At 38.1% G+C, this 25,949-nt stretch overlaps 1 protein-coding gene across 9 annotated transcripts in view; it reads left to right on the top strand.

Moving 5' to 3' along the window:
* Positions 1–25,949, top strand: part of Tcea1 (transcription elongation factor A1) — a 52,279-nt gene that overhangs the window by 6,292 nt on the left and 20,038 nt on the right. For 7 of the 9 annotated variants that reach the window (XM_063287894.1, XM_006237816.4, NM_001025735.1 and 4 more), the window contains 6 exons: positions 4,441–4,503; positions 14,097–14,202; positions 20,457–20,544; positions 23,054–23,199; positions 24,276–24,332; positions 25,283–25,437. In XM_063287894.1, the coding sequence (XP_063143964.1) occupies positions 4,441–4,503; positions 14,097–14,202; positions 20,457–20,544; positions 23,054–23,199; positions 24,276–24,332; positions 25,283–25,437 (615 nt within the window). Of the gene's footprint in view, positions 1–4,440; positions 4,504–14,096; positions 14,203–20,456; positions 20,545–23,053; positions 23,200–24,275; positions 24,772–25,279; positions 25,438–25,949 lie in introns of those variants that run through there. The other 2 variants (XR_010066407.1, XM_063287895.1) reach the window with 2 other exon arrangements.

Below are 25,949 nucleotides of genomic sequence, written 5' to 3'. Positions count from 1 at the left end.
TAAAAATCTGCTTTATATGTGACAGCTTGTATATCTTAAGAGCAAAGCTGCTTTTAAGAACTACTTATCAGTTTGATTTGTTAAGTTCTTATTGATCTTTAGAAATGGTAAGAAAGTCCATGGAGATATGGGTAGAAAAAAATGCTATCATTAATAGAGAATACAGATAGATGCACCATCTGCTAAAAGCCTTTGGACTCTTGAGAATTCCAGAATTTTTCAGATTACAAGATATTATGATACCTCATGTATTATGTGATACCCTAAAGGGATTTGGACAGCTCCTAGTAATCAGACATTATTATTTCAATAGTATTACTTAAGTGGAGTAAGTAGACCCATTAGCCGTACATCTGTTGACAGTAGCCTTTGCTGCCAAATGGATTGAAGACTTAACTTTTTTGTTTTGAAAGTTTTTGATCTGGAGGAAGGTTAGACATATGCATGTAAGGAATTAGACCTCATTCATACTAAAAAAAATTCTATAGAAATTCTTTAATATGTGTCTATTTATTTTACATATATATGTGTGATCCTAAGTCTATGTATGTGCACCACATGCATGCAGGTGCCTGTGTAAACCAGGATATTGGGTGCCCTAGAACTGGGATTGCAGGTGATTATCTGCCACATGGATACTGGAAACCAAATCAGGATTCTCTCTGCAAGAGCAGCAAGTGGTCTTAACTGTTGAGTGATCTCTCTCATCCCTAGATTTTTTTTTTATTCATATTGAACCTTAGACCAATGTTCTCTAACAGTGTTTCACAATAGTTCACTATAAATAAGACATGTATGGAATTTTAACATAAAAGGGAAATCTGTAAGCCACAAATTGTTAAAATCCTTTGTAATAACCTGCTTCTTAATTCTAGTGTTTTAAGTTTATAGTTAAATTAAAATGTTCTATATTGATATTTCCAGAAGAGAAGTTAATGCCATTTTTTTTTTTTCGGAGCTGGGGATCGAACCCAGGGCCTTGTGCTTGCTAGGCAAGCGCTCTACCGCTGAGCTAAATCCCCAACCCAGTTAATGCCATTTTATTCTGGAAGGTCAAGTCAGATAATTTCAAACAATCATACCTTAAAATCTTTTTTTGGTCTTATTTTTCAAAACTAACAGTTCAAGGGGCTAGAGAGATGCCCCAGCAATTGGCTACTCTTCCAGAGGACTCAGGTTTGATTCCCATTATCCATATGAGGACTCACAACTGGCTGTAATTATAGTCCCAGGTTTTTCAACATAATCTTTTGGTCTCCAAAGGCACTGGGTATGCATGTGTAGCCAGAACACTCTTACACATTTTTAAAAAATACATTAAAAACTTTTTTAAGACATAGTATAAAAGTCCTTGCCTTTTTCTATAGCATACAATGTGAAGAGGTTTTTATTGTTCTAAAGCTATATTTTTATTGATTTGTAGGTTGCCTTGTTTTTATATTTTGAGTTTGGAAGGCAGCATGTATTACATATATAGTAGCTAGATGGCTATTTGTAGTGTACTATGTACTCACAACAGAATGTCAAAACTTTTGGAGAAGGGGCTGGTGAGATGCCCAGTGGGCTCTGAAACCCAAAGTGGGTTCAGAGAAGCAATTTTTTTTTTTTGGAGCTGGGGACCGAACCCAGGGCCTTGTACTTGCTAGGCAAGCGCTCTACCACTGAGCTAAATTACCCAACCCCCAGAGAAGCAATTCTTAACACTGTCCTCTGCCATCCACAAGTGCAGCATGCATGCACCCCTGCTCATCCCCACACACATGCACAGTAAGAATAATTTGCAGAGTTGGTATCATTAGCATGGAAAAAATTAGATACATTGGTAGAATACCCTTTGACCCCCCCCCCCCAGAAAGTAAATAGTAATATAAAGAGTGGAACTAATTCTCCATGCTGCAAAATGAGCTGCCATTAGTTTTCTTATGGATTCTTTTATGGGGTTTTTTCATTACATTCATGTCTGTTTGTTTTGAGACAAGGTGTTCCCATACGGCCCAGATTGGTCTTAAACTAGTGATGCTCTTTCTTTAGTCTCCCAGCACTGGAATTATAGGCATGTGTTACTACCACTGCCAGCATAATCACCCCAATATTTGCTGGTCTGGAACCCGCAAAGAGCTGTCTGTCTGCCCCTTGGGTTCTAGGATTAAAGTTATGTGACACCTCATCCAGCCTTCTGTAGAAATAGATGTTATCAGATCTGAGTCAAAAGGTGATATGTAAGATATAAATGTCTGGCTCTGAATATGAATACTTTAGCTAATTTATTTCATTCATATTTTCCATCTTATGTATAGGAGGTAATATATGATAAAAATAAAAATTTCACATATAAGAATTCTTCAGATTTGTTGTTTGTTTGTTAGTTAATAGTATCTCGCTACATAACCCTAGCTGGCCGGAATTCTCTAAGTAGGCCAAACTGACATCCAACTCTTAGAAATGCATCTGTCTTAGCATCCTGAGTTCTGGGATTAAAAGCATATACTACCGTGCATGGTTAAAATATTTTTTCAATAAGCAGAAGAAAAAGGAATTATAAGAAAATATACCCGGGCTGGAGAGATGGCTCAGTAGTTAAGAGCACTGACTGTTCTTCCAGAGGTCCTGAGTTCAAATCTCAGCAAGCACATGGTAGTTCCCAACCATCTGTAATGAGATCTGATGTCCTCTTCTGGTCTGTCTGAAGACAGCTGTAGTATACTTATATATAATACATAAATCTTTTTAAAAAATGTACCATAACTTAAAAGTTATTTTTGAGCAGAGGACAGGGAGTAAGGCATGACAAATATGGATATGGTAGCTGTCTTGTAACCCCAGTGCAGAAGGTGCAGACAGGGACTCCCTGGAACAAGAGAGGCCTTGCCTGAGTATGAGGAGGGACTTTGGGAAGATACCTGATGTCAGCCCAAGACCTCTCGGGGCTCTCTGACACACAAAATCCACACACATAGAAAACCAAATTGAAACATTAACCCCCCTCCCCTGTTTTTGTTAATGAAATGATTAAGTGACCATTTTAGGTGACATGAAATTAAGTGAATACCAATGTGGTGTCTCACACCTTTAATTCCCTTACTTAGAGGGTAGGTAGAGGTAGGCACATGTCTGAGTTTTAGGCTATTCTGATCTACGTGGGGAATTTCAAGCCAGCTAGAGCTACCTAGACTGTCTTTTTTTTAAAATGAATTATTTATTTTATGTATATGAGTACACATTGTTGCTGTCTTCAGACACACCAGAAGAGGACATCAGATCTCATTACAGATGGTTGGGAACCACCATGTGCTTGCTGAGATTTGAACTCAGGACCTCTGTAAGAACAGTCAGTGCTCTTAACCACTGAGCCATCTCTCCAATCCCCCCTTCCCCTTCCCCTAGACTGTTTTCTCAAAAGAAAAAAAAAAAAGGCATTGGGGTAGGATGAGGGGTGGTAGTTGATCAAAGGCTATAGGTGGCACTGTTGCCCCTATTCCTCTTTAATTCCAGGTTTTGTAATTTTTTTCCATGGCTTTTGTGCCTCAGCATCATTAGGAGGTTTTGACTCCATGTGGTAATTGGCACTAGATAGTCTTTTTTTTTTTTTTATTAACTTGAGTATTTCTTATTTACATTTCGAGTGTTATTCCCTTTCCCAGTTTCCGGGCAATCATCCCCCTAATCCCTCCCCCTCCCCTTCTGTATGGGTGGTCCCCTCCCCATCCTCCCCCCATTGCCACCCTCCCCGCAACAATCACGTTCACTGTGGTTCAGTCTTAGCAGGACCAGGGGCTTCCCCTTCCACTGGTGATCTTACTAGAATATTCATTGCTACATATGAGGTCAGAGTCCAGGGTCAGTCCATGTATAGTCTTTAGGTGGCACTAGATAGTCTTAAAAGCATAACATAGATGTAAATTCTGAATTTTCTGTCATAAATTACTTTTTGCTATTCTTTAAGAAGCAGGTAGTATTGTTACTGTGAGCATTGAAATGGAGATCTCATTCAAATTCCCAACAAAACAACGCCTTTTCCTTGTTGCCCTGTTGACAGATGAGTACTAGAGGGATTGCAGCACTAGAGGGATTGCAGCATCTGTTGGACCTCCTATTTTCTCAGTCTGGCTTTTAACCTCATGTAGATATATCCTGTGGAAGTTGTAGTATGTTTTTTATTATATTAAGAAATTTTACATTTCTTCTCAGAACACATATTTGAACGTATACTGTTGGGAATACAAGTCAAAATTGTTTCACAAGTGCTAGCCATAACTCAGAAATTGGATGTTAGGTATCTCTGATATCTCAACCTCTATTGTAGGATGATGTATGTGTACATATGTATACATGTATCTTTGTACTTGTGTGTATAGATGAGCCACTGCAAGTTGTTAATTGACTAAAGCTAGTCCTTGCTTTACTGCCTTGAGAATTCAATAAACCTGTTTCATTTTATAGGCCGGTGCATTGGATTTGCTGAAAGAGCTTAAGAATATTCCCATGACCCTGGAATTATTACAGGTATGTGCTTCGGTGTGTCACACAGTATTTGAATTGGTAATTGGTATAAAATAATGAGTTATCGTCATTACGTGTTCCTCAAAAAGAACTTTCCAAGGTTGTGTGTTGTTTTTAACAAAATCTCAAATGTTTGATTTTGTCAATAATGATTAGAAGGCCGTATGCTGAGGTAAAGCTCTGTTACCAAAAGGAAATTGCCTTTCTCTGTGTCCTCTCAAAAACCCTTTAAACTGGATGTCCCTCCCTTCTACTTCCTGTTCATCTGTTTCTCCTCCTTGACTTTTTTTCTCCTATGTTTACTCCCTGTCAACTGGTTGTGTGCTCTGCCTCTTGACCTATGGTTGATTTTATTTAATCCTGTTTATAATAAAAAGAAAGCTCTTGGATTAAAGGTGTGTGCGAGGACTGAGCCACACCCCAATTACAAACAGATTTCTCCAGTAAATAATCTTGGGGTTCACAGTATGATTAATATCCTGGAACAGTTGTGGGGTCATGAAACCTCACTGTAAGGGGTATACAGATTCCTGGCCCTGATTTGGACCTTCAGCATTTCAAATGAAGCTTAGTGTTAAGATAAGAGGGACTCACCACTTTTCTCCCTTTTTCAGCATCAGCCAGACATGCAAACTACTAAATACTAGTAGAGTCTGTACTGAAACCTTAGTGTTTCCTCTGAAGTAGAAAAGTCAGCGTTAAAAAGGAAAGTGAGTGTGGTCAATAACCTGAATATAGTTGTTTCTAGTAGACATATCTTGTTCATGAGCAACTTCCTTGATGTTTCAACTTTATTAAGTCAAAATTTAAGAATTAGAAAGGTATGTGTGCCTTAGGAAATGCATGTTCAGGAAAAATCTAACTGAAACAGACATTATAATGATGATAAAACTACAGTCCTTTTAGTAGCATTTATGACTGTAACTAAAAGAATCACAAATATTTTCACTTTTGTTAACTTGTTTGTTGTTGTAGATATATTAAAATCCATTTGTTCATCCTGATGACTACTTATGTTCCTTGGAACATATTTTAATAAGAAGCAAATATTACTGTGCTTAATATATAGTTGTTCTTTTTCAATCTTACATTTTTTTATTTAATGTGATTTAAAAGGTTTCTGAGAAAGATGTCAGTAAGTTTTACCACACGGACAAAAAAAATCTATAGTAGAAAACGAAACCAAATAAAAAGAACTCTACACACAGACTCAAGAGCGAAGAAACTAGTGATGAAGTATGAATTTCTGGGTTCTGGGATCAGCAGCCCTTTCCTTTTGGATAGTACCCCATCTCCCACCTACATACTCCCTTCAATACCAGAAAGTAGTAAGCTTGTATGGGAAAAATACATCGAAAATAATCTTAGTGATCTCATCCTGCAGTTAGAGATGTATAGATTTATACAAGTGTGGAAGCTGGGTAGGGTTGCATTTTATATCCACCTCTAATTTCTCTTTCAGTCTAATTATATAACAGATGTTTGAATTCTTAACATGGTTAACAGTTGTTGTAGATTTGTCAATGTCAGTAAACTAAGATCTTTCGCCATCTGAGCTCAAAGACTAAGAGAAGAAATTGTACTTAAAAACAACAGTGTACCAAGATAGAGAACGTCTGAGTAGGGGTAGAGGAGAATGAAGTTTGTTTCTTTCCTTTTTTTTTTTTAAGTTATTATTTTGTGTATGGCTGTTTTGCCTACGTGTATGTCTGCACTGTGTGCCAGAAGAGAGCATCAGATCCCTTGTAAATAGAGTTAACAAATGGGTTGGGAATTGTCATGTGGATGCTAGGAATTGAATCTGGGTCTTCTTCAAATGTAACAAATGATCTTTACCACTGAACTATCTAGCCCCAGAAGTTGACTTCTTAACACAGTCACTTAATCTGAGAGTTCAAGAAAGCCCACACAGGTGGTTGCCAAAGCGATTCAGGTTCTCCCTCAGCATCCAGGACAAAAAGGAATATTCTAACAAAAGTCGAAAGAGGAAAGCAGTGTAGCATATTGGAGTAGTGCAGGACAAGGAAACGCTAGAGGCAAGATGGCACACAGACCTTCATATACTCTGAAGAGCAGTCCTGCCTGGAGGCGTTAGGAGAATATATAAACAGATCTGCACGTTGAAAGAAACCGGAGACTTGAAAGACAGGAAAACTTGCTGACTAGTGAGGTTATTCAAGAATGCTCTGATAAAGGTATTGGCAGTAAAAGGGGAAAGAAGGATTTGAGATGGTAGCAGTGTTGGGGTGAAGGGGTGGGAGCAGTAAACAATCCAGAATGGCTTTAGTTCACAGCACACCTACTGCTTTAGCTTCTTAGGTTAGGGATTCAAGGGATGTGTCAACATACCAGGCAAAATAGGTTACTTTTTTAGTTTTATTTAAAATTTGAGACAGAATCTCACCATGTATTTGAGGTAGGACTTGTCCTGATGATACTCTAGCCTCCCTTCCTGAGTGCTGCAGTACAGGAATGTGTCAGCATGCCTAGCATGCCCCCATTTATTTTAAACCAAGGATCAAAGCAGGCTCTAAGGCTTTGCATAGGTTAAGCAATGACTCACCACCAAGCTCCATCTTTAGCCTGAGGAGAATTTGATGATGGGCAGTTTATAAGAAGTGTTAGCTGATTGAAAGTAGGGAGGGTAAAAGGAAGAATTTAGTATGAAACATACCAAAAAGCTAGTAAATACAGCTATCTTTGATTATTTTTCTTGTATTTATTTATTTTTGCTCTGCTGGGGACTAAGCCCCAGACATCCTTCATTAAGCTAGGCAAACATTGTACCATTGAGCTACATCTCTAGCTCTGTATCTTTTGTCTTTTAACAGCTTTGTTACAATAACTTCACATGCCACATAATTTCTTTAAAGTGTATACTTTAGTAGTTTGTTGGTTTGTTTTTTGTTTTTGTTTTTTTGGTCAGCTTAACACAAGCTAGAATCATTAAAGTATAGATAGCTTCAAATGAGAAAATGCTGTCAACTTGGTCTGTAGGCAATTCTGGGGCAGGAGAGGGGTTGCTGATGAAGGGCCTAGCCTACTACCTCGGCAGGTAGTTTTGGGGTATATAAGCAAACTGAGCAAGCCAGTGAGCAACACTCTTCTCTGGTCTCAGATTCGGTTCCTACCTTCAGGTTTCTACCTTGAGTTCTTGTCCTGACTTACTTCCTCTATGGTGGACTGCAGTCAAAAACTGAAAGCTGAAATAAATTTTCTCCTCCCCAAGTTGCTTTAGGTCATGGTGCTTGTCACAGCAATAGAAACCCTAGGACAAGTAGTTTCTATTATATCCAAAGAATTTTCCTATCCTTAGCCATAAGAATTTCTGAAATTTTTGTTACCCTAAAAAAAAGAAGAAAAAAATCCCACAAAAGCCCTGCCTCCTTTTAACAGCCATTCATCATTTCCCCTATATAAGACAGTTAAGAAAGAAATTGAAGAAGATACCAATAGATGTAAAATTCATCCATGCTTATGGATTGGTAGGATTAATACTGTGAAAATGACCATCTTAGCAAAAGCAAACTATACATTCAGTACAGTTTCCATCAAAATTCCAGCACAGTTCATTACAGAAATTGAAAAAGTCTTCAACTTTATATCATGTCTTATAGGGTTTTTTGCTGTGAAGAGAGACCATGTCAGCCACTCTTGTAAAAGAAAACATTTAATAGTGGCTGGCTTACAGTTTGAAAGGTTTAGTCCGTTATCATTATGGCAGGAAGCATGGCAGCATGGATACTGGAGAAGGAGCTGAAAGTTCTACATCGGGATCCAAAAAGCGGTAGGAAGTGAACAGGCTTGAACTTCTGAGGCCTCAAAGCCTGCCACCTAGTAATATACCTCTTCCAACAAAACCACATCTCCTTACAGTGCCACACCCTATGGGCCTATGGGACCCAGTTTTATTCAGACCACCACATAGAGAAACCAAAACCAAAAAACAACCAACCAAACCCCAAAAACCCAAAAAACAAAAAACCCTAGGATAGCTAAAACAATTCTGAATAATAGAAAAACTGGAAGTATTGCCATTTTAGATTTCAACTTCTGTTACAGAGCCATAATAATAAAGACAGCGTGGTATTGGCATTAAAAACATATTGATCAGTGGAATTGAATAGAAGACCCAAACATAATTCCATATATCTATAGACACCTGATTTTTGATAGAAGCCAAAAATGTACACTGGGAAAATGACAGCATCTCCAACAAATGGTGCTGGTCAAACTAGATGACTCCATGGAGAAGAATGAAAATAGATCCATACTTATGTGAGTCTGCACAAAGACTGAAGTTTAAATGGACCAAGGACTTCAACATGAGACCAGATACTCTGCATTTAATAGAAGAGAAAATGGAGGATATTTTTGGAAAACCTTGAGAAAGGAGACTACTTTTCCAAATGGAATACTAATAGGCATTAAGACCAACAATCATTAAGTGGGACCTCATGAACTTCAAAAGCTATATGACAAAGGACGTCATCATTTAGGCAGAGGGTCAACCTAAAGAATGGAAAATAAAATAATACATTTGACAGAGAGTTAATATTTACTATCTATAAAATTAACTAAAAAGTAACTGAGCATAAAGAAATCTAACTGTAAAATGGGGTATAGAGCTAAACAGTTTTCAGAAGATGAAAACACAAATGACTTAAACAGAAAGAAATGTTCAACATCTTTATCCTTCAGGGAAGTGCAAATTAAAATCACATTGAGATGTTCTCTAACCCCAGTCACAGACTGGTACAGCCACTGTGGTAATCAGTGTGGAGGTTCCTCAGGAAAATGGAAATAGATCTACCTTAAAATCCAGTTATGCCTCTTTTGGACATATTCCCAAAGGACTTTTACCTCTTATTTTTTTTTTTTAAGATTTATTTTATTTATTATATATAAGTGCACTGTAGCTGTTTTCAGACACACCAGAAGAGGGCATCAGATCTCATTACAGATGGTTGTGAGCCACCATGAGGTTCCTGGGATTTGAACACAGGACCTCTGGAAGAGCAGTCAGTGCTCTTAACCACTGAGCCATCTCTCCAGCCCTGATTTTTACATCTTACTACAGAGATACTTGCTCATCCATGTGTAGCGGGAAATACTAAAAAAATGCACCACCCCATGCTAGCGCTGGCTGACTACTCTCTGGCCCCAGGAGTCTTGCTGCTTCCATGGCTAGCCCCGGGGTTAACCAACTGCCGATCTTGCAGCTCTCTTGCTGTGGATTCTGCTCACATTCCCAGTCACAGGGGACTATATCCACCCCCTGTGGTTATAGTCACAAATCCCCATAACCTGGTACAAATCAAAATTCTAGAGGCTTGTAATTTATCAATCAGATTTATATCAGTAAATTCTCACCCCACAAAACGTCCACACAGTGAACTCAGAGCCAATTGATATTGATATAAACTGCCCACCTAGAAAAGAGAAATTGTCCTGTAATTATCCATTCCTTATAAGATATTCATAGCTACCTGTGGCTATTTAAGGCCAGGCAAAATCTGGATCATCTTTCTCTTCCTCCATCTTCCTTTCTCTCCCTCCCTACTATCTCTCCTGCCTCTCAAAAACTCTCAGCCCACCTTTTCCACTGTCCACTCACAGGCTCCAGCCTTGTCTTTCACCTGTCCTCACCTGCTTACAGACAGCAATCCACATTACTGCTCTATCCATAATAGCTAGAAATTGGAAACAGCCTAGATGACCATCAGCTGATGAATGAATAATGAAAATGAGGTGTAGTTACATAGTGGAGTATTTAGCTGGTAAGAAAATGAAACTTGTTGGTAAATGGATTGAGCTAAAAAAACAAAAATCATCCTGAGTGAGGTAACCCAGACCCCAAAAGACAAGTATTGTGTGTTTCTTCTGTATGTGAATGTTAGTTTTTAAGCCTTTAATGTGTGTGCTGCAATATGTATGCTACAGTTCAAATAACCTCCAAGGTTAGGTACCTTGTACTGGGACCAGGGAGGGGAGGATCTCCCAAAGAAGGGAGAATACTGTTACAGAGAATAAAGGGGAAACTAAAATAGGAAGACTTAATAGGGAGGGAAGGGAGTTAGTAGGGTGACTGCTAACACTGATCTGTATGAGAAACCATATGGAAACCTAGTGGTGTAGATCCTTCCTAGACTAATATGTAGAAGGAATCTAAATGGAGTCATCAAATAATAGCAGAGACAATGTCCCAACCAGACATCTTATCCTGTCAAGTCAAACTTCCAGTGTCAGGAACGCATTATATCTTGTTGAGTTATTGACCAAAGGGCTACGATGGAATTCCCAAACATCACAGGCCATTGCCAAGGCTAATGGGTTGTTCTCTACAACCTGAAGGTGAGACCTTGTTGCTGAATACACTTAAATGTGGAGAAGTTGACTGGTACCTGACAAGAAGCTTCACTCCTGTTGTTTATAGTGCTGGTATGATACTGAAGGAGAAAGGTAGTCAGTCATCAGTATCACCCAGCTACAAATCCTGTAACCCGCCTGCAAAATATCACTGGTACAGTATTGGTACAAGTGTTATGGAAGTAAGTAATCAATCACTTTTTTATGGGATTTGAGGCCCACTACATGAGATGGAACCTATATTTGAAACTGATAAAGTGGCCAGGGATTTGAGACTAAATAGATTGTGGACTTAGTAGAAAGCATTATTTCACTAAAGGAACAGTAATAAAGTAACTTATAATGGCACACACCTTGCTATCCCCATAGATCAGTTCCTTACTTCTCTCAGCCCACATCAAAGAAGGTTCTTTTTGTAATAGATGGTAATTAATACAGAGACGTACAACTGGACAATGTGGAGAGAGTGAGAGACTTGTGGAATCTTTTTTTTTTTTTTTAAAGATTTATTTATTTATTATATATAAGTACACTGTAGCTGTCTTCAGATACACCAGAAGAGGGCATCGGATCTCTTTACAGATGGTTGTGAGCCACCATGTGGTTGCTGGGAATTGAACTCATGACCTCTGGAAGAGCAGTCGGGTGCTCTTAACCGCTGAGCCATCTCTCCAGCCCGAGACTTGTGGAATCTTAAATGGGATGCTCTCATAGCTTTTCAAAGCTTGGGAGAAGGTTGGGGATTTAGCTCAGTGGTAGAGCGCTTGCCTAGGAAGCATAAGGCCCTGGGTTCGGTCCCCAGCTCCGGGGGGGGAAAAAAAAAAAAAAAAAAAAAAAAAGAATCAAAGCTTGGGAGAGGAAGTGAAGTTAGTTAGAACCACAGGTAATAGATGACTCCAAAGAAACGTGTCTTCCAGACACAGCAGGACCAATGCACATACTAATTCAACAGAGACTGGCAACAATGTATAGGTTCAGGCCAGATGGGGTCCCAGCACTGAGAAAGTGAAGACACAGAGTTCCACCATAACCAAGAGTTTTTCTTCAATCGGTACCTTTTGGGAAAGGGGAAATCTTTTTTTTTTTTTTTTTTTTTCTCCCAGTGGGTTTTCACTTTGGTATATCGACCACACTCCAGGTCAGGTCCCATGTTCAGGAATAGTTGGCCAACAGAAAATAAACTGAATGGTAGTTTTGTGAACTTATTTCATTTTGTTAGTCAGTTTTGGTCTTACTAGTTTTTTTCTCACTTCAGTGCATTTTATGCAATTTTTTTTTCTTCAAGAGAGAAAGAACACAAAGTTAGGTGGGTAGGGAGGTAGAAAGGATCTGGGAGGAGTTGGGAAAAAGGGAAAAATAAAGTCTGGGTTCTGTCCCCAAAACCTGAATTAGTGAAGTGATGGTGAAGAGAATCTATGATTTACAAAGCAGCTTAGTCTAGGTGTGCAATCCAATTCCTAGTCTTCCTTTCTTTCCTCCTTCCTTTTTCTCCTGTGTGCCTGATTTTAAATAAAAATGATATAAGATGGTAATTCCTCTGTTACAGCGTAACAGGTCACTTTTTAAAACAGCCTATTTATAACTTCTGTTAAATCTTAGATACCAGTTTTAGGAAATGTTTTGAGAAATCCAGGCCTGTCTGCCCAGCTAAATCCCTTCCATCCTCTGCTTTCTTACGTTTTCTCAAGAGTATGCTCCCTATAGGAAAAAAGAAATAGGCTGTAATTCTTTATTTTCCACTCCACTCCAGCAGCCTGACCTCTTGTTATGCAAGTAAATAGCCTCTAACTTAAGTAAGTATGTTTATTGTAGAAAGCTACATTTTAAGATGCCAAGGAAGGTCATGGTTGGTTTTAGTAGTCAAAGCATACTGTGATAGATAACTGCTAAACAGCAGTCAGCCAACAACACAGGTCATTCTTCTCCTTATGCCTTGTTCTCCTGAGGCCTGTCCATGATGCACATTTTACCACTGTTTGTCAGTCTACTCCTCATAACAGCTCAGTAATTCAAGTTATTTCTTCCACACATCCAAAGTTAGGTTTTCTTTTAGAAAACTTGCTTTGCTAACCCTAAATGGGGTGGGTGGGTGTGTGTGTGTGTGTGTGTGTGTGTGTGTGTGTGTGTGTGTGTGTAAAATATCGGGGTCTTTTTTATTGTTCTGCTGTTTAACCTTACTTGCTTCGCTTTGCTTCCTGTGAGATATAATACAGGCTACTGCAGTCCACTACATATTCTAAATTTTTGAACAAAACTTTTGCTATTGTGCCGAGTGTTGAATAATTTAAAAGGAAGCTTTTAAATGCTTACTTTTGTACCTTAAAGGTGGTATCAGCAGGGATTTTCCTTTATTTTTTTAAACAGCTAAGTTCTTTTGTCATGTTTTTCTCCCATAGACTACATTTTGAAAGATTGTCTACTAACTACTTGAACTTGCTGAATAATTTACCATTGTTATTTGCTGGTCATAATTGAACTGTCATAGCTTTTATGGTTTTTAGTGAGTTGGAAAGAACGTTCATTCTGGAGGTGATCAAGGGTAGATGAAAATTCCAGTCTTGCCAGTTGGCTGTGGTATAGTGCTGGGCAGGTTGTATTGGTATTTCCAGTTTCTCTGTCTTTAAAAATAGTTATAGTGATCTCAGTGTTAAAGAGACCCTGGAAGATTTACACACTTATTTATTCTAGTATAATCCTAGTGTAAAATATTACTACATATTAAGTTTATCTGTATTCTGTGAACTCCATTTTAGTATCTAATTATATGGTAGGATCAAAAAATAAAGATTTCCTTTTAATCCTCTCTAGGTGGTACGTTTTGTTTGGATAGCTTTGTTATAAGTTACGAGCAGTGCTTGGAGATAATCTCTGTAGAAAAGTATAGTGTGAATACTCTCATGTTGGCCATGAGTATCTCAGCTTACTTTCTATGCAAGTACGTTTTACATGTTACATCTCACCTTCATTTCTCCCTGAAAGACTGATTTCATTTCAGTAGTCCATTGTCCTTGATATCACATTACAGGGTTGTTGGTCTCAGTTGATCATGCATTGATCAGTTTAGTGCATGATCTAAAGATATATGTCCTTCAAGTTTGTAGTGTGTACTTTCAACAGGATGCAAATAAATAATTGAAGTTTTTATATATGAAAGAGAGTTTGAAAAAGAAGAAATATACTAAATTGTTTGAAACAGCATTGATGGACACTTTGTTGTTGCCTTACAGTCCACGAGAATTGGAATGTCTGTCAATGCTATTCGCAAGCAGAGTACAGATGAAGAAGTCACATCTCTAGCCAAATCACTCATCAAATCCTGGAAAAAATTACTAGGTAAAATTGATTGTTGCTTGCACATGTTTATGATGTCCTGGCTTGTTCAAATGCTTGCTGCTTTTTTATTTATTTATTTATTTTAGATCTATAAATTTACATTTAGTGAAATTAGTGCTTTGTAATAAGGATGAGGGGCCTAGTTTAATTTGCTTGAAAGTTGTATATATACTAGTTTATTAATTCTGTGGTCTCTGGCAGTTTTAACTATAGATAAGCTGTTGTATGGGATAAGCTCTCTAGGAAAGGTTATGCATGCTTTCTGAAGTGATTTTAAAATAACTATTGGGCTGGAGAGATGGCTCAGCGGTTAAGAGCACAGACTGCTCTTCCAGAGGTCCTGAGTTCAAATCCCAGCAACCACATGGTGGCTCACAACCATCTGTAATGGGATCTGATGCCCTCTTCTGGTGTGTCTGAAGACAGCTACAGTATACTCACATACATGAAAAATAAATAAATATTTAAAAAAAAAAACTATTAACTTTTAGAAAACTAACTTTTAGCAAGGATACAATAATGACTGCATATATTTCTCTTGTCCAGATCAGCTTTTATTATTTTTCATAGTCATCTCTTTTATTTTAAATTTTTTATGTGTTTTGGTGTTTTGCTTGCATATATGTCTGTGTGAGAGTGTCAGAACCTCTGGAACTGGAGTTACTGGAAATAGAGCTACAGGCAGTTGTGAGCTGCCATGTGGGTGCTGGGATTTGAACTCAGGACCTCTGGAAGAGCAGTCAGTGCTCTTAAGCGCTAAGCCACCTCTCCAGCCCCAATCTTTTCCTTTTCTATCTTAGTATCCTTCATTTATTTGAGATAGTCTCCCATTATGTTGAGTTGGGACGTGGGGTCCTGCTTTAGTTTCTAGTGTCTGGAGACTGACATTATAGGCATGTGCCATCATTCCCAGGCCAAGCGCATTTTCTTATACAATTCTAATAAATGAAAGTAAGCTCTGGTGTCATACCAAACTTTGGTGTAATGGAACAACTTCCAGTCCACGCTCCAGTTTGTTGCTATCCCTATGTACGTCTTAATTTTTTTTGTTAACTTTATACAAGCTAGGGTTATCCAAAAAGGAGGGAACCTCAACTGAGAAAATGCTACCATAAAACTGACCTGTGTGCAAGTGTGTGGAACATTTTCTTGATTACTAATTAATGTGGGAGGGCCCCACCCACTATGAGGGTGACATCACTGGACAGGTGATCCTGAGTTGTAAGCAAATAGACCTGGAGAGATTCCTCCAGAATCTCTCCTTCGTTCTGCTTCCTACCTTGCTTCAATTTCTGCCTTGGTTTCCCTCAATGATAGTAAGCCAAATAAACCCTTTCCTACCTAAGTTGCTTTTGGTCAGTGTTTAATTACAACAACAGAGAAACAAACTAGGACATGCAATAATATCTTTATACTTTTTTTTACCTCCTCCGATATCTAGTTCAGAATCACGTCTAGGGGTTGTTTTTGTTTTGTTTTGATTTTATTATTTTACTTTACATCCCTCTCACTGTCCCCCTTTCAGTCACTCCTTCCCACAATTCTTTCCCCATCCCTCCCCTTCAATCTGAACAATTCTTTGAGCCTTATTTTTTTTCTGTGATGGAGAATATAACAGACTTCTTGTTCTGTTTTGTTATTTATTATTTATTTAGGTAAGGTGTCATTTAATCCAGGTTAACCTTGAACTCAATATAGCAAGTGATGACCTCAAATTTCTGATTCTCCTGTCTGTATCTCTTAAGTACTGGGATTACAGGCATGTAGGCTAGAAGTGTAGGCTACAGAAGTCACATAAAGGGCATACCAAACCGGAGTCCAGAAAAAGCAGGTAGAAAGAAGCAGCAGCTTGAAGAACCAGACTCTAGAATTTGGAATCAAATTTTGTGAGTAGCAGAAGCCAGCAGAAACAACTGATCCATACATACTTTAGGAGAGTCAGATCAGCAGCTTGGTTTGGAGCAGTTCTTTGGGGGTTGGGGGATGACGGACACGGGACTCATCTATTCCAGTCTTCAGTTTCAGCACTAAATGAATGAAAAAAGAGATTAAACAGAAGAACATGACTATTCCTAGGTACACTGGAGGAGAAAGTTTATTGTAGATAAACGGGAGACATAGCCAGAGTCAAGTAGTCACCCTAAACCATACGTTGTGGAGGGAGGAGGGAAATCATGTGCAGCAGCCAGGAAGCTCAAAAGAGAAGTAACCAAAATGGCCAGATTAATGTAGGGAAGAACACCTAGCGAAAGGCAGCCTTGGGTGGCGAATTTAAGATAGGGGTTATGTATGCCAGTCTGGAAGGTCCTGTAACAAGTACAGACTGGGGGTGCAGGGAGAACCTGGCAGCCAGGTTCAGTTTGATATGTTAAATAGGTGCCTCAGCCATTTCCTAACACTCCCCATTTGTTTTCAGTTCCTTTTGCTGATTTGTCTACTGTTGTCTCATGATTAGATCAGGTTGTACATCCACAGTTGGAATACTCCCTAAGTGTATTAGTCTCATACCCAATAAAAGTATGTATTTTATTGTTCCTCTTGTATTTTATTGTTCCTCTTGTAGGAGTTACTCTGAGGGAGATTTTAAGACCCTGAATTTGTCTTATATTTTATAAGATCCCCTCCTCTAATTTAGAATCCATTATTTTCGCTCAGCTCAGTCTTTGTAGTGATGATTACACAATTTTTATTTCTTTACCCTTTAAAACATCACTAAGAAAACATTGTCTTTTGTGGATTCTTACTCTATATGATGGGCTGCAATCTACTACTATTCATTTGCATATTTCCCCAAATTTGGCTCTTGGGTGACCCCTCAGGCTGGTTTCTAGGTTAGCACTCTTCAGTGCTTTTGAGTACTTAGTAACATTCTGTATCCATAGTATGTATTGGGCTGGTATGGGTCTCTGCTGCTGTGGTAAATACTATGACCAAAAAAACAACTTGGGAAGGAATGAAGGAAAGTCAGGGGAGGAACTTAAGCAGGAATCTGGAGGCAAGAACTAAAGCTCTTAGAGGCCATGAAGGAAAACTGCTTTCAGGTTTGATTCTCATATTTTGCTAAGCCTGCTTTCTTACACACCCAGGACCATCTGCCCAGGACTGACACCACTTAGAGTCGGCTAGGCAGGTTACTTGAAAGTGGACCAGGCAAGTGACAGCACATTACTTGAGCCCTCCCCCATCAATCATTACTCAAGAAAATGCTCCACAGATTGGCTTACAAGCAATTAGATGGGGGTATTTTCTCTACAGATTTTCATCTTCCCAGATAATTCTGGTTGAGTTGACAAAAGACTAACCTGTTAAAGTAACTTTTATTCACCCAATATAATTGTTCCCTCCAAGGCTTACTGCCTCCATCTGCTCACCTAGGCTTAATCCTGGAAGCTTCTAGCCTCCATACAATCTCATCTAGGCCTAGAAGGTTCTCCGCCTCTGAGACTTACTGCTGAATAGGGTCACCCTTCTTGTTTTTGTTTGTTTGTTTGTTGTTTGGTTTTTTTTTTTTTTCTGAACTCTGACTGACTGGTTCAACTCAGCTGTTCAGGCTCAAACAGCTCTCCAAGTTGACTGATTAAATCTGCCTTCTCTTTCTGGGCCCCTCTTGAATTCTTCTGCGTGGCCTCATACTAACTCTAGCAAACTATTCTAATCTTCTAGTCCTTCTATTCTCTGGCTTGTTCTGTCTTCACCTGTGTCTAGTTTTTTTCTCCTCAACCTGTCTCGGTAAAACTGCTTCCTTCCTTTTTCTCTCTCTTTTCTGTGGTGCACTTTTTCCTGGCTGTCTTTATGAAAGGTGGACATATCCTGTCTATCAGATATTTCTCTGATTTGTCACTCAATTAGACATCACTTTCAAACATGGGTACTTCCTTGTACAAACTAATAACTTTATTGTTAGTTTCAGTGTTTGGGATATAAAGTTGTAAGGACTTGTCTGTATTCGAGCCATAGGGATTTAGGGTATGTGCCAAAGCTGAGCACACCATAACTAGCACAGGCTTTCCCAGTAAACAACACAATTCTGAGGTTAACAGTGTGATCATATATCCTACAACACTAATCAGGACAAGGCCCATCAGTGTTACGTATGGCTACCTGGTTATATGTGTGTATCATTTTTACATATGAAGACACTTTTTGTTTTTCATTGTATTTGTCATTTAATTTGCTTCAAAATAATTCACTCGATTTGTGATGCAAAGATTTTATTGTTGGCTACTGTTAGCTTTGTTATTGTTGCTTTTAATTTAGTAGATGGTACATCCTGATGAGTTTCTGCTTAAAATTGTTTCTAAAGATTCTTAATTTGATATAAAGACTTAGAACTCCTGCTAGTAGGCAGTGCATTTTTTTTTTTTAAACTTTGGACATGTCAAAGCATTGACATTTAAGCCTCATTGTAATTCACTGCTTTAGGTGCTATTTATAAACTCCTATTGTATGGTGAGACCAGTTCATATATCTTTGAAACATTGGGTCAGTGGTAAATACCTGGGCTTGAATATGACTGTAGGTGGTCTAAGTACTTTCTTCCCTGCCAGTTGTGCTGTGTTGGCACAACACTGTGTTAAATAGGAATGCCCCTACCCCAAGTAGCAGTCATCAACCCAGGGTCTTGACCGTGCCATTCTGCCATTAAGCCATACATGCCAGTGGGAATGTTTGTGAAGCTGTTCATGCCTCTTAACTGTTCTGTCTTCGAGGATTGAACCTGTACAGTGCCAGAGTGGTGAGGGCAGTATATTGTTATATTGCCTGTATTGTCTTTTTTCTCTACAACTCTGCAGCTGTCTCTTACTCCCCATAAGTCATTCCTTACTTTTGTTTGAGGCAAGGTTTCACTGTAGTCTTAACTGGCCTGGAACTCCCTATAAAGACTAGACTATTCTTAAATTCAGAGATTTGCCTGCCCCTACCTCCCAAGTGCTGGGTGTACACCTTACCGCACCCCTATGCCATTATTCATATTGGTGTTCTGCTTCTCAATACTAAGGCATCTTAGGGTTTGGGGCTTTCTTGTTTGCTTGCTTTGTGGTTAAGAGACAAGGATTTGCTATGTATCCCAGACTAGCCCCAAATTCTCAATCTTCCTGCCTCTGCCTCCTGGGTTTTGGGATCATAAGGGTGCAGTTTTTTAGGCTTTTAAGGAAAATGATAGAAAATAACAAAATGTGATAGAATTTAGTTTTATGTAAAAACTAAAGTTTATATTCATGCTATAGCACAGAGGATTTTGTATTTCAGGTAATTGTATTTTGGGCTCATAAAATTACACTTACAATTATAGACCTTTCTCTAGCCATGCTAATAATCCCAGGCAGTGTAAGAATTGTCTGGAATTTACCAGTTGTGCTTATGCTTCTGCTTCATTGGCAGAGACTTAAATTGAATGGATCTAGACTGAAGCATGGTATGAGATCATGTTTAAAAGTTGCCTATGTGGTCTTCCTATCAATTGAATATTGTTCTCCAGTGTTTTATGCAGGGAGTAGATGAACATTAAAAGGGTTTTATATATATAGCTAGAGAGCAAAGTATAGATAAGTGAAATAATTTCTACAGTAGACCTAAACATTTTCTAAACCTAATTTGGAGGCAGTTTTGACTGCTTAAGATGATTGTTTCTTGTTGCAAAAATAATTGCTTTAACTTTACATGTATTTACAGTGTTAAATCGCTTTCCTGTAAGTCGGTGGTTCTCAGCCTTCCTAATTCTGGGACCCTTTAATACAGGTCCTCATGTTGTGGTGACCCCCCTCTCCCCAACCATAGAATTATTTCATTGCTACTTCATAACTTTAATTATGCTACTGCTACATGAATTGTAATGGGACTGTTTGATATGCAGAATGTGTGTCCCACAAGTTGAGAACCCCTGCTCTAAGTCTTAAAGAGTGCTCTCTTGACAGATGATTAGTTTTCAGAATGGATGTGCTCACATTCATCCATATTCTTTCCTTTGTATATTTTTCTTTTAAACTTTCAGGTGCCATTGGTATGTGAATATCTGTTTCTTTCCAAGTGACAATTTAGGAATGTTGATGATATGCCTATTAATGAAAAATACCCCAGGACATATGCCAATATAATACTTTGCTTATATTTATACATAATTATGGGAAATTGAAGGTTTTAATGATCTTTGGGACTTGATTATTTACTGTGTATTATCTATTAATGTATGATACTTTGATTGTTTTTCATTTTTAACAAAAGTAGACTGTTTAGGAATTTGATAAATTTTTCAGATGGACCATCAACTGATAAAGACTCTGAAGAAAAGAAAAAAGAACCTGCAATTTCATCACAGAATAGCCCTGAAGCAAGAGAAGAAAGGTAGCTCACTTTGTGTAAATTAATTTCTGCTGAGGTTGCTGTCTTAGGATTTCTATTGCTGTGATGAAGATCATGGTCACATTTGGCAGTGGTGGGTGATGCATGCTTTTAATCTCAGTACTTAAGAGGCACAGTCAACTGGGTCTCTGAGTTTGAGACCAGGGCAACAGAGAAACCCTGTCTCCAAAAAAAAGAAAGAAAAGAAAAAAGAAAGAAAAGAAAAAAGGAAAGAAGCAAATGATCAGAAGGGTACATATCCCAGGACAAGTCCATTGAGGGAAGCTGAAGCAGGAGCTGAAGCAGAAGCCATATAGGATTGTTGCCTTGCTGGCTTAGTGCTTAAGGCTGGCTGCTCTTTCATACGTCCCAGGACCACCTGCCCAGTAGTGACACCATCCACAGTGAACAGGACTCTCCCACATCAATCACTAATAAAAGAAAAAAGTGTCCCAAAGTCTGATCTACGATATATTTTCTCAGTTGAGGTTCCTCCTACCAAATAACTCTATGTCACATTAACAAAAACAAACAAACAAGCAGCCAGAGAACTAGGTAGTTTACCTGCTCTGTCTGTCACTTTGTTTGGCCGTCTGATCATGCCTGCACTCCTCTTCCCACTATCTAGTCAAATGGGACTAGTGTACATGTATAGCTAACTTAAATTTAGCAAGATTTCTTAGGATTATAAAAGGAAAATAAAAGTCAACATAAAGCGAGATTATTTATATTTACTTTTAATAAGTTTGAATAAGATTGCTAGGGCTAGCAATAATAAACCCGATATGAAGGTACTGATTAGGGATTGACCTTGGAACTCATTTGCCTTTTGAACACTTTTCCTCCCAAATTTAGCCATTTAGAAGAAACTTAATTTTTAGTGTATTTTTATTTGTAATTGAAGTTTAGGTGGAGTATTTATCTGCTAAAGCCTGTCATCTGTCCAATACAGAACACAGGAGGAAACGATAGAGGGCTGTGCAGACAAGTCTGAGGTATAATATAAGGAAAAGTCAGAGCTGAGTGATTGGAAGCTGAGCAAGGTTTTATCATTTGGTGCAAGAATTTGAAAAACAGTTTATTTAAATGGGTCAAATCTAGGCATCACATTTTAAGAGATAGGGCTTGGAATAGTGAGGTTAGTCTTCATTAGTCCACACTGGCAGTTTGCAGTGCTTTGACTAAGTCTGCCCATAGGCAAAGAAGTGAAAGCTTTTAAATTATTCAATAAGTTTTTTTATGTTTGTTTAACATTGGTTGGGGGCTAGAGTTATAGTTCAATTTGGTGTAGTGCTTGCTGAGCATATGCAAAGCCCTGGAACCCCCAGAACCCCATAAAATAGAGCATGTTGGCACACATCTGTAATCCTTGTATTTGGGAGGTAGAGTCAAGAGGACGAGAAATTTAAGATTGTTCTTGGCTTACATAGAGAGTTAAAGGTGACATCATCAAAAATAAACAATCCCTTTTTTATTTACTACTTACAGATATCATTTATACCTTGAAAATAGACACAGGATTCAATCCTAGCTCTTGCTTTTAGGAAACTTAGTCTTGCAGGGGAGTGTGTATGAAAAGCTATGTGCAAACCTCTGTGTAAACAGTGTTTTCTAAGTAAAGTAGGTCATAAGAGATGGTCTCTGAAGAAACTGACAAGTTAGATGATACAGATGAAGTGTCCAGTTCTGGTGTTTAACAGTTCATATTCAGCAGTCTTTCTGCCTCTGCCTCTCTGCCTCTCTGCCTCTCTGCCTCTCTGCCTCTCTGCCTCCTCTGCGTGCTCAATTAAAGTGACCACCACCACAGGCCTTGTCTTGGAGAAAAGGGGATGAGATGTATTCTTAATAGCAAGCACAGCTAGTTAGTTCTACGGTGGACAGGAGGGTACAAGGCAGCATAATTAGTCTTTTAAAAAGGTTTGTGATAGATACCATTAATATGACAAAACTGAAACTAGACAGAAACATTTTGAAAAGAACTTGTTTTGGTGAATGTCTGACAGAAGTTAATCAGATGTAATTGAAATTTTGGAGTTAATTAGAAAATTATTACACTATTGAGATGAAGCCAGTATTTCTAGGAAGAAATCTTTTTACAATTCTGAAACTTAATCTGCTCTTGTCTTAAAGACAGTTTCATTAGAACCTTATTGTCTAACTACAACAGGTTTTTAAGCATTTTTTTTTTCTTCCTATTTTGCCTGCAGGTTGCCCTGTTCTCTGGTCCTATCCCCTCACTCCTTTTATAAAGCCAAGATCCCTACTTTTTATGTACTATACTGAGGTATAATGTATACCTTTTTTTCTACTAGAAATAGTGTAGGGCAGGCCTGTGGTGGCGCTCACTTTAATCTGAGCACTCAAGAGGCAGAGGCAGGAAGACCTCTGAGTTTGAGACCAGCCTGGTCTACTTTAGAGACCTCAAATATTTATCTTTAGAGAAGTAATGATAATGCTATTATGAAGGATTTCCTGATTGTTTTCTGCTCTGTGTATGTCTTGTGTATTTTAGTAGTTCTAGCAGCCATGTAAGCAGCAGAAAGGATGAGACAAATGCTCGAGATACTTATGTTTCATCTTTTCCTCGGGCACCAAGCACTTCTGATTCTGTGCGGCTCAAGTGTAGGGAGATGCTTGCCGCAGCTCTCCGGACAGGAGGTAAGTTTACATTTTGCATTCCCATGTCACCTCTACCTTTGTGTTAGTATTTTATAGGTGTCATCCTGCTGATAGCTCCCGCTGCTTAGCTTAGGAGTTTGTTGCTCAGTAGCACTTAGTAGAGGACAGTAAAAAGAGGAACGCAGGACATTTTGACCTCCAACAAGCAGAGCCTTCTAGGGTGTTGATGCCTTTCCTGATTCATGCTAATTTAAGCTTTCCCACACAAATCTTTAATCTGCAAACTCATTACCCTGACCTTAGGTTGAGAGGAACGAACACTGAATTGTCAAATGTTAGTATGACATACAGTATTTATGTTAATAATTCATTTTTATACTTTTTATAGTTGGAAAAGCAGTATGTATTTACAATTATACTTATGTAGAAAGTACTACATAGGACTGATTCTTAGACTTAACATGTAAACTTTAGACTTTAAGGATTCATATACAGTGAAACATAATGTGGTGTTCATAAACTATGTCAAATGTCTGTGTATTAGCTACAGAAGTAAGCTTGATTGGCAGAATATTTGACATGATACAAACTCATCCTCTTCCCTTTCAATTATGCTGAACCATGTATAACTATGGTGACCAATTTTGCTCCTTATTTGGTTCTTGCTACTTTAATTTCTTTACTGTCTCTATTTTCCCCCCTTTTTCTTTCTAGCAGTTCTATTTATTCTTTCTATCCTTTTGAGCATTTGTGTAATTCTTCTGAGTATCTCTATGTATGTGATTGGCAGATGAAATGAGTAGTTTCTCTGTGCTGAACCCTGAGTCACAAGAGACAGGACAATTCTTCCTAATATCTGTTCTTTCTCTTCTCTCTGTTGGAACACCCAGCGTTTATGGTCTTATGAAATGAGGAATTGCCTAGTATAGGAATTGTTTCCTCAGGAAAAGGAGTCATCAATGCAGGAGTACTATGGCAAAGATCTTAGACAAAGTCCGGAAGAGTAGTGGGCAAGATCTAACGCAGACATTCTTTACAGAAGGCAAATGGAGTTGAAGAAATAGAAATGGTTTGCTTACGCTTTACAATAATGAGTTTTCCATTCTTATTTCTAGATGATTATGTTGCTATTGGAGCTGATGAGGAAGAACTGGGATCTCAGATTGAGGAAGATATCCTTTGTGTGCACATCTGTAGCTGTGTTTAGTAGTCTGTGAGGTTTTCTTGTCCCTTTTCTTCTGCTATATAAGTCAGAGATTTATTCTATACTTTCTTAGGAAGGAGAAGGGTATTTATTCATGTTATTTCATTTATTTCTTTGTTATTCAAAATTTAACAGCACATGTTTGATGGTAGTTTTGTCTTTCTGTCTTTGCAAATTGGGAATGTAGCATCTGAATTTAAGTTGTGTAAACTGACAGGAAAAATACAAAGATCACTCAATGGAGTACCTCAGCAGAATACTCAAGAGTCCTCTGTTCTTTCTGGCAGACCATGTGTTTATTCCTGGCACCATAGAAAAGACTGTGTGAGAGAGGCCTTGCATGTGGAGCACCTAGGTGACAGTATAAGACGGAACCATCCTTTTTGAGGAACTGGTCTTTGGAAAAAGTAAGCTCCTCTAGGCCTTGGTCTCTATTTTGACCTGGCCTTCTGTGGAAAAGAACCAGCTGTAATATTTTGTCACTGAGCTGGTTAATGAGATGAGCTTCCAGTACTGCCACCAGTGGTCTCTTCTCAGAAGACCTCCAAGGGAGCTATGGCTATGCTCATAGAAATTTGAGGTCCATAGTGGGATTTAGACTTGGGCAAGTTAAAAGCTTGCATAATTGTAATTTCTCAAATACTTGCTAACTTGGGTTGTGGCAATTAGTCTTTGAAATCATGTTATTGCATGCTTCTGAAATTAAGAATTAAATAAAAAAGCATCACTTAGTCACAGTTGTAAAGATTAACAGTATGACCAGTTACAGATGAAGGAATGAGGAAGTGTTATCTTATCATTTATCGAAATTGCAAACCAGTTTTGCAAATTGCTTGAAATTTAAGAATTATGAATTTGGCAGATCAAAGAAAGTTCTTATCTATATAACTTACTCTTTTTCCCTTAATGGCCAAGTACCTATATATCAAGAAATAAGGAATACAGACATGAAATACAAAAACAGAGTACGAAGTAGGATATCAAATCTTAAAGATGCAAAGAATCCAAATTTAAGGAAAAATGTGCTGTGTGGGAATATTCCTCCTGACCTGTTTGCTAGAATGACAGCAGAGGTGAGCAAGTCTGTATATAAAGCTATATAAATATCTTATGTGCTGTGTATCTCATATACTGAAAAAACAACTATAATATATTTATATATTAGAAACACTCAAGATTATTTTCTCCATTGATATTGTTGGTTTATTCCTTCTGTCTTGAGCTTTCCAGATGTTCTTTGTGTGGTACATTAAATCACCTGGATCCATTTATCATGTGAATTTATATGAATTATGAATCTTTTAGTTTTGAGCAGACTTTGTACCCTCTAACCCTTTTACCATGGTTAAAAACGATAAGCTTGGTCATCTTACTGGTTCTTTCTTAAATATATGTAGAAAATAATGGGATAGATTCAGTCTGCTATGTATAGACATTAGCCATAGTGTATCTACAATCTTGATTTTATTAACCACCCAGCAGAGTAATATTAACTTTTGAAATAGCTAATAAAATTTGCTATCTTTAAGAAATTTTGTCTTAAAATCTTATTGAAAAATATCTAAAACTTTTGTAAAGCAGAGAA

The sequence above is a fragment of the Rattus norvegicus genome, chromosome 5 (assembly GCF_036323735.1).
Source record: "Rattus norvegicus strain BN/NHsdMcwi chromosome 5, GRCr8, whole genome shotgun sequence".
In the NCBI taxonomy this organism is placed as follows: Eukaryota; Metazoa; Chordata; class Mammalia; order Rodentia; family Muridae; genus Rattus; species Rattus norvegicus.
Note: the sequence above shows the minus strand (reverse complement) of the source record. Positions and strands in the feature narration are given on the sequence as shown.